General features: G+C 42.8%; 1 protein-coding gene across 5 annotated transcripts in view; it reads right to left on the bottom strand.

Moving 5' to 3' along the window:
- The window catches only part of SFMBT2 (Scm like with four mbt domains 2), a 211,521-nt gene that overhangs the window by 40,276 nt on the left and 158,436 nt on the right, over positions 1-12,809 (bottom strand). For all 5 annotated transcript variants that reach the window (XM_061435755.1, XM_061435754.1, XM_061435756.1 and 2 more), the window contains one exon: positions 8,504-8,630. In XM_061435755.1, coding sequence (XP_061291739.1) covers positions 8,504-8,630 — 127 coding nt within the window. The remainder of the gene's footprint in view (positions 1-8,503; positions 8,631-12,809) is intronic.

Genomic DNA, 12,809 nt, shown 5'->3' with positions numbered 1-12,809 from the left:
ATTGGAAAAGACCCTGATGCTGAGACAGACTGAGAGCAGGAGAGGAGGACAGCAGAAGATGAGATGGTTGGATGGCATCACCGATTCAGTGAACATGAATTCGGGCAAACTCGGACAGACAGTGAGGGACAGGGAGGCCTGGCAAGCTGTAGTCCACGGGGTCACAAAGAGCTGGACATGGCTTAGTGACTGAACAACAACAACAAACTGAGGGTCAGGAAAACATCAAACAGCTGGTAAGAGGGGGACCTAGGGCTCAAACCCAAGCAATCTTGCTCCGGAGCCTAGGAAGGCATTCGAGGGAGGTTCGTGAGAACACGGTCAGTCAGAAGTCACACCGAGCACAACAGCAGCTTGAAAACCCAAACTCGCCTTTGGTTCCTAGTGCAAAGCCTTCTAGGGAGGAGATCTCCCTCCTCGGCCTCCACCAAATTCTCCCCCCAACATCCCCATATTGCTTAAGAAAGCCAGAGCCAGGGCTGTCGCTGCCCACCCAGAACCTGTGTAGCTGACTGGCGGTCTCCAAAGCCTGTTCACAGACAGTGCCCCCCACCTCCTGGGCCACCTTCCTCAGCTGTGCAAGAACATAGGTCCTGTCCCATATATACATATATATGTGTAGCGTGTCCAACTCTCTATAACCCTAGGGACTGTAGACCACCAGGCTCCTCTGTCCATAGGATTTTCCAGGCAAAAATACTGGAGTGGGTTGCCACTTCCTCCTCCAGGGGATCTTCCTGACCCAGGGATCGAACCTGTGACTCCTGTGTCTCTTGTATTACAGGTGAATTCTTTACCACTGAGCCACTGGGGAAGTCTTATACATATACACACCCATATATATACATACATATATATACACACAGACATATATACACATACATATATATACAGACCCATAATACACATGCATATATATACACACTCATACACATACATATATTTACACACCATATATATATATATCCATATATACACATATATACACACCCATATATATATACATATAGAACTAACAACCAAAAAAGATGTCCTTTTCATTATAGGGGACTGGAATGCAAAAGTAGGAGGTCAAGAGATACCTGGAGTAACAGGCAAATTTGGCCTTGGAGTACAGAATGAAGCAGGGCAAAGGCTAACGGAGTTTGGCCAAGAGAACACATTGGTCATACCAAATACCCTCTTCCAACAACACAAGAGAAGACTCTTATCCACGGACATCACCAGATGGTCAACACTGAAATCAGATTGCTTACATTCTTTGCAGCCAAAGATGGAGAAGCTCTATACAGTCAGCAAAAATAAGATGCGGAACTGACTATGGCTCAGATCACGAACTCCTTATTGCCAAATTCAGACTTAAATTGAAGAAGTAGGGAAAACCACTAGACCATTCAGGCATGACCTGAATCAAATGCCTTACGATTATACAGTGGAAGTGACAGATTCCAGGAATTAGATCTGATAGACAGAGTGCCTGAAGAACCATGGATGAACATTTGTGACACTGTACAGGAGGCAGTGACCAAGACCATCCCCAAGAAATGCAAAAAGCAAAATGGTTATCTGAGGAGCACTTGCAAACAGCTGAGGAAAGAAGAGAAGCTAAAGGTGAAGGAGAAAAGGAAAGATATACCCATTTGAATGCAGAGTTCCAAAGAATAGCAAGGAGAGATAAGAAAGCCTTTCTCAGTGATCAGTGCAAAGAAATAGAGGTAAACAACATAATGGGAAAGACTAGAGATCTCTTCAAGAAAATCCAAGATACCAAGGGATCATTTCATGCAAAGATGGGCACAATAAAGGACAGAAATGGTATGGACCTAACAGAAGCAGAAGATATTAAGAAGAGGTGGCAAGAATACACAGAAGAACTGTACAAAAAAGATCTTCACGACCAAGATAATCACGATGGTGTGATCACTCACCTAGAGCCAGACATCCTGAAATAAGTCACGTGGGCCTTAGGAAGCATTGCTACGAACAAAGTTAGTGGAAGTGATGGAATTCCAGTTGAGAAATTTCAAATCCTGAAAGATGATGCTGTGAAAGTGTTGAACTCAATATGCCAGCAAATTTGGAAAACTCAGCAGTGGCCACAGGACTGGAAAAGGTCAGTTTTCATTCCAATCCCAAAGAACGGCAATGCCAAAGAATGTTCAAACTACCGCACACTTGCATTCATCTCACACACAAGCAAAGTAATGCTCAAAGTTCTCCAAGTCAGGCTTCAACAGTACATGAACCACAAACTTCCAGATGTTCAAGCTGGATTTAGAAAATGCTAAGGAACCAGAGATCAAATTGCCAACATCCACTGGATCATAGAAAAAGCAAGAGAGTTCCAGAAAAACGTCTATTTCTGCTTTATTGATTATGCCGAAGTGTTTGACTGTATGGATCGATTCCACACACAATTTTCCAAACTGTGGAAAATTCTGAAAGAGATGGGAATACCAGACCACCTGACCTGCCTCCTGAGAAATGTGTATGCAGGTCAAGAAGCAACAGTTAGAACAGGGTGTGGAACAACAGACTGGTTCCAAATTGGGAAAGGAGTTTGTCAAGGCTGTATACTGTCACTCTGTTTTTTTAACTTATATGCAGAGCACATCAGGTGAGATCCTGGGCTCGATGAAGTACAAGCTGGAATCAAGACTGTCAGGAGAAATATCAATAACCTCAGATATGCAGATGACACCACCCTTATGGCAGAAAGCGAAGAACTTAAGAGTCTCTTGATGAAAGTAAAAGAAGAGAGTGAAAAAGTGGCTTAAAACTCAACATTCAAAACGCAAAGATCATGGCATCCAGTCCCATTACTTCACAGCAAGTAGATGGGGAAACAGTGGAAACAATGGCTGACTTTATTTTGGGGGGCTCCAAAATCACTGCAGATGGTGACTGCAACCATGAAATTAAAGGATGCTTACTCCTTGGAAGGAAAGTTATGACCAACCTAGACAGCATATTAAAAAGCAGAGACTTTACTTTGCAAACAAAGGTCCACCTAGTCAAAGCTATGGTTTTTCTAGTAGTCATGTATGGATGTGAGCGCCAAAGAATTGATGCTTTGAACTGTGGTGTTGGAGAAGACCCTTGAAAGTTCCTTGGACTGCAAGGAGATCTAACTAGTTAATCCTAAAGGAAATCAATCCTGAATATTCTTTGGAAGGCCTGATGCTGAAATTTGGCCACCTGATGTGAAGAAGTAACTCACTGGAAAAGACACTGATGCTGGAAAAGACTGAAGGCAGGATGAGAAGGGGATGACAGAGGATGAGGTGGTTGGATGGCATCACTGACATGACGGACTTGAGTTTGCCCAAGCTCCAGGAGTTGGTGATGGACAGGGAAGCTGGTGTGCTCCAGTCCATGGGGTCGCAAAGAGTCAGACATGACTGAGGGACTGAACTGAACTGATATATATACACACATACCTATACGTACACACCCATATATATACTTAGATACACACCCATATACATATATATACACGCCCTTATATACATACATATATATACACAGCCATATATATATGTATATTTACATATACCTATACACACACACATATATATACACACACAAAGACATATATATACACACATACCCAACCATCTGCTAAAGCAGCCTCTCCCCAAAATGGCTCCAGCAGCCCATATCCCTTCTCAAAGATTTAAAATCCACCCACACTGGTGGGAAACATAATTATCTTCACATTTGCACTTTCCCTCGTCTCATCTTTGCAAGTCTCTGCAAAATACTTATCAACCACCTGACTTGATCGTAATAGAGAAAGTCTAAAAGGGCAGTTTTCTTCACCTCTTCTAGACAGAAGAGGTTAACCTAGTCTGAGTTTCTTGGCACATTTGCGGTCTGAGAGGCCCTGACAAACTCCACATCCAGAGGAATCATCTGGGGAGGGTGAGATGAAATGCAGATTCCCAGACCCTGCTCCCAGGGTCAGAAGGGGTGAGTGGAGCAGCCCCGGGAACTGGCACTTGCCTAGGACTCCTGTGGATTATGAGCGAAGGCAACCGGTTTACCGGAACTGAGCCAGGCACATGGCAAAAACCAACGAAGGAGATTTTGAATTTCAGCTGATGAGTAGAAAATATCTCACTACCTCAACACTCAATTAGCAAAAAGCAGTTCTTAAGGGGTTGCTCATACCTTAAATCGCTTTCTCGCTGAGGGACACAGCTTTTATTTATTCCTCGTATCCATTCGACAAGACTTGAGCAAGCAAAATGTGCGTGAACTCTCATACAAGTATTGTGCTCTGTGAAAACTGGCAAAGACAGGTTTTGCTTGCACTGGACGTCACCTGTAGAATCAGGGCCATGTCCGGGCCAGGCCCCGCGTGCTCAGCGCTGGTCAGTGAGGATATGAGGTTCATGGTAAAGGATGCAGCTTTTCAAAAAGCTCCCATCCAAAGTGATACACAGAGCAGACTGAGGCTGAAATGTTTACAGTATGTTTTTCTAGTGTTGACTGTGGAAAAGTTTTATTCTCTCCAGATTTTGTTTCAGAGGGCAGCAAAGAGAAAAGTCCAGGAGATGCTTGTAGTAACAACCTAAGTTGATGGTTCGAATTAAGCAATCTGGTACTTCTCCACAGACCTGATGACCTCTGGATCATCTTTGTGTCTTTCTGTTCTCTGTATGCTTGTTTTTAACAAACCTGAAGGGAAACCCCCAGGTGACAAACACTGGGTGGGCCACCATTCCCTCCCCATGTTCAAAGTGCAGAAATGTTAACCCAGAACTTTCTTTCACTTCTAACAGGGCTCCCAATTTCAAATCCAGGTTTTGTTGCTCATGTTCTAAAGCTCTCCACAAAAATTCCTGTAGTGGTAACAATGAAGAAGCTAAATAACCCAGTGGAAATGAAGCCTGCAGGTCGTGATACTTTTGTAACATAAAAGGTATTTTCTACCTAAGCGAAAAGGCTGAAACACCTAACTTCCACCGGACAACCAAAAATACGTGGAATACCACACCTCTTTGAAACGGGAGGAAAACAGTGTAATAATGGGAATAAGAAAGACCAAGAAAGGCAATCCAAAGGAGTCAACCTTCTTCAAGAAAATTAACACACTCTGAGAACACCCACACCCTACATGTCCCATGAGAAAATGATGGCCAATAAATACAACGTCACTTGGACAGTGAGATGCGGATGTAACCGCTTGGGAGCTAGTGTGTGGGGCCACGACACAAGAGACATTGTAACTGAATGTAACTGAATGCACAGAACATGAACCGCGGTCGTTTAGTCGCTAAGTTGTGTCCCACTCTTTTGCGACCCCATGGACTGCAGCCCGCCAGTGGAATTCTTCAGGCAAGAATACTGGACTGGATTGCCACTTTCTCCTCCAGGGGATCCTTCCAACCCAGGGATGGAACCTGAGTCTCCTGCACTGGTAGGTGGATTCTTTACTACTGAGCCACCAGGGAAGCCCAGAACATGAATAACTGCTAAGCCTAGAGATGCTAACTGACAGCAGATATTAACACACGAGAAAGCGTCACAACATCCTCTCCCAAACTCAAAACCCCATCATCAGCAACTGCCCTGGTTCACTGCCGGCAGTTTTTGAAAACTTGACATTCTTCCCAAATATGAACCCCAAATAATATTACACTCATCTCATGTGTTTGACTCTTCTTTTCCTCTTCAACATTAGCTCCTGTAGAGGCACTTAAAGAACTACCTGGCTTTAAGGGAAGTCAAACACTAAACTAAAATGATCATTTCAATTACCTGAACTTCATCAATTAGCTATGTGTTGAAAATATTTCAAATCAATTTAATACATAAAAATGATAAACTGGTATGAAGTACACAATAAATTGTCACATAAACTGTCTATAATAAGAATCACCATGATCCTAACAATAATTTAACTGCACTAAAGTGAGAAGAGTGAATCTCTAATATTTTGTCTCCAGAACTGAGGAAAGAAAACAATACACACAGAAAAATCTGAGATAATAAGAAATAAAGTGCTATTAAGATTGCTGTCACTTTCAAAGGTCAATATCCAGAGAGGGATAAAAAATCAAAACAAAACCAAAAAATTAAAAAACCCCAAAATTCAAGAAAGATCAAGAGACCGAATGAATTTTAAATTGAATCGATGAGGCGAAGGCATAATTTTGACCAATAACACCAGGTAAACAATATTCAACAGATTTTTTTTTGTAATATGTAAGGTCTGAAAAAAATGGACAATCAATTTTCCGACGTGCTTCCTAACGCTAACTAATTTTCATTAATCCTAATGAAAGCACTCAGGAAAGTAAGAACAAGAGCTGCCATGAGCTGATTTACATTTCTCTGCTATAAAACCAGAAGTGGATATCCAAAGAAAAAGATCAATAATGAGGAAAGACTGTCAAAATGTTAAATACACACTAGACGCTGCTCATCATTCTTTTTAAGAATTGGGACGTTGTAGGGTCTGTTGGATTAAGCAATAAAGATGTTAAGAGGGACGAAACCAAACCACAGGTACATCTTAATGCCTCAGCTAGTTTCTCCATCTATAAAAATCAGGACACTCTTAACTGCTGTCTGTTAGCTGTAAAGCACTCTGCAAGTACAAATTGCTAAATAAATTATGACTGCCAAGGAATTCTAACCATAATGTGCTAAATAATGATGAAGAAACATGGACTTTGAACTTCAGCACTTTTTTTTTTTTTTCCAAATTAACTGCGCAAACAAGACTAATCTCTCTTAGTATTAGGCTTAGTATGGTGTTAGGTAACAAGCTCTAGGGATTCAAAAAATCACTGAAGGGATCTTGTTTTTCCAACAGCTGTTGATTCAACTTTATAGGCAGTAATGAAAATAAGTTTACATCCTACTTCAGTAACTGCTGAAATACCACCATAACACCTGTGTCCACATTTTGGCTAATTCCAACTAGAGGCCATTCTACCCAAAATTCCAGCAGAAGTGTAAAGCTACTAAGCAATCACTTTTTTCAGAATTTCCTTTTATTTTAGATTGACTTTGAAATCCCAAACCATGGTTATGTTTTAAAATATTTTCTGGAAATTAGGATTTTTAGCTAGAATCACTGTTCTCTGCCCCTTCCAATCTCTTGGACTATATTATTTATTAGATGATAGGCCTATCAAAGAACACAGTGTTTTTTTAAGACTTGTTTAATGAGGAAAGAGGATAAAGATACTGGCACCAATATTATAACCTTCCAAACTTTCTAGGCCTATGGTGGTTGACCGTGTCATAAAATTTTAAATCTAAACTAGGAAAGCTAACAGGATTGTATGACTCATCTCTAACACCTTTTTTCCCATATACATCTGAAATAACTGCCAAGTGCTAGGAAACTGAAAAACAAACAAAAGACCCAAAGAATTTTAAATCACAGGAAGATGACAAAACCTTAACAATCAAATGTATTTTAATTCCTCCTCACTGTTTTAAGTCCACAAGCTAATCAAACTTCTGCTTATGAAGTGTATTGTTCTGTGAATTATCTGGATGATTATAAATAAAATGAAGCTATGAAGAACAGTTTAAACCAGGGGCCCCTAACCCCTGGGATGATCTGCAGTCAAGCCAATACAGTAATAGAAATAAAGTGCGCAATAAGTGTAAGGCACCTTCATCATCCTGCAACCATTACTCCCCCAGTCCATGGAAAAACCGTCCTCCATGAAACCGGTCCCTTGTGCCAAAAAGACTGGGGACTGCTGGTTTAAACACCACTAAACAAACAGGTCTGCTGCTGCTGCTGCTAAGTCGCTTCAGTCGTGTCCGACTCTGTGCGACCCCAGAGACGGCAGCCCACCAGGCTCCCCCATCCCTGGGATTCTCCAGGCACGAACACTGGAGTGGGTTGCCATTTCCTTCTCCAATGCATGAAAGGGAAAAGTGAAAGTGAAGTCGCTCAGTTGTGTCCGACTCTTCTCGACCCCATGGTCTGCAGCCTACCAGGCTCCTCTGTCCATGGGATTTTCCAGGCAAGAGTACTGGAGTGGGGTGCCATTGCCTTCTCCAACAGGTTTACATTCTGTTTATTATACATTTGGGGAGATAGTCATGTCCAGTTACTATTTTAAGGAAAACCTAAACATCTGTGAAAGAAACCAAAGTAAAGGGTATGATTCACATTAAAACGCAAATATATAATTCTGTCCTGTTAACAACCAAGACCTCAAATACCAGTTTTAGTGACTCATATTAATTTAATTTTGACATTAGCTTGTATAATCAGAGATGTAAAAAGACCACTGTGTTCCAAACATAATTTCACACCAGCATCTCATTTCATGAAACTATTAGTCAAGACGAGAGCCTCTGAATGAATTTACCTTTGATTCATTTCACTTATTTAAGAATGCTGAATAATTAAGACAGCTGAAACACGAGGAAAGCGAAGCAGGCACACTGGGCAGTGCTGCAGCCGTCGGCCCCGCCCGCTCCCGGGGGACCCCGGATTCAGAACCATCAGGACTGCGAGTACCTTCCAGGCGGAGCCACATCAGCCTCCCCTTCACAGCTATGACGGAGGCCACACAGAGCTCGCCCGGGTTCCTGGGGTTCACGGCTTCAAGCTTCATGTTCTTCGTGAATCCCCGACTGAACGATGTCTGGAAGAGAAAGAGAACGGACACTGAGCCAGCAGATGCCACAACGAGAAAACGCTCAGCGAGAGCAGAGCCAGCTGGCCCAGCAGAAATGCACACACATGCACACGCAAGCAAGTGCACACGCATATATGTGCACATGCATGCAAGTGCACAGATCGTACTAAGAGAGGTGAGTTCACACGCTTATTTCCCCATCACCCATGAGGAAAGAACCACACATGCTTCATTTGTGTCCCAGAAAAGAGACCTCTGCTTGGCTCACAGCAGGTGCCTAATAATTTCTCATTTTCCAGCTCTGTGTGCATCCCTCCGACCCCAGGATCACTGTGATGCCAATAACTTCTCTTCCCTGTGCTCCTCACTCATATCACACCGGGTACATTTCAAGGTGAAAGGAGGCCGCAATCTCCACCCGGCATCACCTCCTTCAGCACAACGTCTGTCCTCCAGTTTGTTTTTGTTGTTGTTTTTTTAACTAATTATTTACTTTACTTTGCAATATTGTATTGGTTTTGCCATTCGTTGACTTGAATCCGCCATGAGTGTACATGTGTTCCCCATCCTGAACCCCCCTCCCACCTGCCTCCCCATCCCACCCCTCTAACTGCAGGTCTGCTGGTGCTGGCCTCCCAGTTTCCTTTTATCTGAAATGGTCCTTATTTTCCCTTTGATCCTTTTGTTTATTTTTATTTACTTTTGAAATTCACTTTTAAAAATACACATAGAGGGAAATCCATTCTTTTCAGTGTGATGTCCTAGGAAGGCAGGACTGTCAGATGGACGCATGCAATCATGCAGCCATAATCGCAGTCAAGACACAGAACAGGGCCATCACCTGCAAAGAGGCCTGGCACTGGGACTCTGGCGATCAATCCCTCCAGGACCCCCAACTCCTGGACCACTGGATCTATTTTCTGTTACTGTAATTCCACTTTTCCTCTAACACCATCTAGGGAGACTACTGTGCTAGGGAGCCTTGCGAGTCTGGCCTTTTTCACTAAGCAAAGTGTTATTTGAGAATCAGTCATGCTGCCACAGGACTGGCACCTCATTCTACTTCATGCTGACTGGTATCTACAGAAGAACCACGGTTTGTCTATCCAGCTACCAGCTGGAGGGCAGCTGAGCGGTTTCCAGGCTTTGGTAGTTGTGAACAAAGCCACGATGAACATTTAAGGACAAGTTTTTGTGTGAACCTAAGTTCACTAATATGCTCAGGCTGCCATAGCAAATTCCACAGGCTGGGAAACTCAAACAAGAGAAATATTGACTCATGGTTCTAGAAGCTAGAAATCCAAGATTAAGTCATCAGCAAGGTGAATTTCTTCTGAGGCCTTGCCATCTTCTCCGTGTCTTCACACCGTCTTCCTGCCATGCGTGGGGTCTGTGTCCTCATCTCCTTTTCTTATAAGGACACACGTCATGGTGGATAAAGGCCCATCCACAAGACCTCACATTACCTAGTTACTTCCCTAAATACTCTAACTCCGAGTAGTCAACATTTCGAGGTGCTGAGAATTAGGACTGTAACACATGAATTCTGTGGGGACAAAATTCAGTCTCTAACACTAAGGTCTCATGTCTCTAGGGAAAGAAGGATTGCAGGGCCATAAGATAAATGCAAAAGTCTGTTAAAAAAAAAAAAAATGGGATGACCACTCCTGCACACCTTTCTTCCGGGCACCCGCCTCCCTCCAGAATCTGCCTGCTTATGTTCATTCTCCACAACTCTCAGGTGCCTGTTTTGGTATTCCGTCCAGAATTTACAGTTGCTGTCTGCAGGAGGATCAAGTCAGTACGAGCTTACTCAGCCAATGCTTGAAGCAACACTCCCTCCTAATATTTCAAAATAAATATGAAACTTTCCCCAAATTACCCACTACTTACAAGTTTTTTATCTGAAGTTACAATATTGTATAAAGACATCTAATTTGAAATACATAAACTGAGATAAACAGGTTCCTGTAAGTAAGAGAGATTACATCTTGATGTGACTTGTAGAAGGAAAACAAGGTAATTCATATTTCCATTTTTTTTTTTTAAATGGACGTTAAGTTGAAAATGCAATTAAATCTTTATGTTACCAGAACTAAATTATCCAATGTGTGTGTTAAGAAACCCATTTGCTCCTTTCCTTTATGTTTCTCTGCAAATGAAGAAATCCTAGGTTGGCTGTTTTTCTGCAAGTCATCCTGCCAGGTTCATGACTATTAGGTATTAAGCTTCTTTTTGATGACATGACCTGATAGGCTGCCTGAAAAGTCTCTAAGTCAGTTAAAATGCATTTTATCCTACTTAATAAGGGAAAGCTACAACCGTATAACCGACTTCATTTTAGCTCACTGCAGGAGGGTAATTTATAAAGGACCAATAGCAAAACTGTTACCTGTGACTTTATTCTACTAAGTATTTGGCTGTGTCGATCCATCTCAGAACCATCTCGGATTTTCAAACATCCCCAGGGCAATATCCTCCACACACCCACTTCCGCATTACCCCTCCTCTAGTACACACAAGATGTGGAATTAAAAAGTGAATTCACAATAAGCATGCCATTCAAGAGCATGTGTAGCCTGCTAACATCATCCAGCAAGGTCCCAATATGCAACGCACGTGCCACCAGGCAGATACCCACGCTGTCGATTAAATAAACAGACAACCAGACACAAAGTTGGGGGGGGCACCTTGATAACAAGTGCATTCCTAATTAAAACGCCAGTGTTTTCATTAATACAGATCTCATCTTGGTATGCTGAATCCTGAAACCTCAGAGGCCACCTGGGGACACAGCTCCTAACTGCCCATAAAGATCCATTTGAACAACGGCTGGCAGAGGGCAGATAAAAAGATGCCTTGAGGGAAGCATGTTGTCCTGGAAGAAATAACTTGCCGAATCCAAAACGAGACGGGGACGTGAAGGTTTTCTTTCCACGGCTAAAAAGTTGGGGAAGGACGATCTTCCGTCTGGAAGAAAGCATGGCCTCAGAAGGGTCGGAGGATGTGATGAAGAGTTTCCACAATTAAATGAAAGGCAATGAGGCCAGTAGATTCCATGACTAGTGATATCAACACAGCACAGAGTCCAGTAAGACTCCAATGGACTTAACATGCCTTCAGGGCTGACCAGCTGCTGTCCTCTGCTGGCTGGTCGCACAGCTGTCTCCACACCCACCCCCACACACACATACACACACACCATACAGCTCTGTCAATGCCGTGAAAGGCAACGTCACCCGGTAGGAGTTCACCGGATCACGTATGGAGCCCTGATTTCCAGCCCTGCCACAGATGTGTTTCGGTATTTATGAGCACAAGCTGACCTCGTCATCAACCTACTTAATTTTCCCAAATCTGATTCTGATTTATGCTCAGTATTGAGCCTCTCTCTATTAAGCCAGCTCTTCCCAACAGAAAGGGCTGCCAACCGAGTCCCTGGAGGATGAATTATCCTGAGGCAGCAATGAATCAGCAGCTCTAGGAGCACGTGCTGGAAAACACGGCTTCGGTGTGGGAGCGTGACACTCTGCAGTAGGCACAGTCCCCAGTGGGAGGGCCAAGTCTTCGTTCTTAGCATAAAAAATGAACTTTCATAACTAAATGCATGTTCAACTTATAAGGCTAAACCTTTGTGTCTCATCCTCAAGATGGAGATGATTCACATCCCTTTTCAGTTTCTATGTTTCAATGAATACTTTATAAACTATGTTGTACAAGAAACTCCTATAACTAAGCAAGTACACATGTTTGAACACACATACAGTTACTTCATGTGTCACTGTGCCAAAAAGGTCTATTTGAATAGGTAGTTTAAAGTAAGCACAGCAGAAAAGTGTTGGATTTAGTATCTTATTACTTTAATCCAATAAAGAAATTTAGGAACATAATTTAACATTATTTCTCTGGGGCAGAGAATCTCCTACTCCATGAACTTATCAATATTATACTCCATGGACTTCCCTGGCAGTCCAGTGGTTAAGACACCACACTCCCAATGCAGGGGGCACAGGTTCGATTCCTGAGCTGGGAACTACAATCCCACATGCCACACTCTGTTGTTGGTTAGGTGCTCAGTCGTGGCTGACTCCTTTGCAACCCCATGGACTGTAGTCTGCCAGGCTCCTCCGTCCATGGGATTTCCCAGGCAGGAATACTGGAATGGGTTGCCAGTTCCTTCTTCAG

The sequence above is a fragment of the Bos javanicus genome, chromosome 13 (genome assembly GCF_032452875.1).
Source record: "Bos javanicus breed banteng chromosome 13, ARS-OSU_banteng_1.0, whole genome shotgun sequence".
Classification (NCBI taxonomy): Eukaryota; Metazoa; Chordata; class Mammalia; order Artiodactyla; family Bovidae; genus Bos; species Bos javanicus.
The sequence above is the reverse complement of the archived record's forward strand: the minus strand, read 5'-3'. Positions and strand labels throughout refer to the sequence as shown.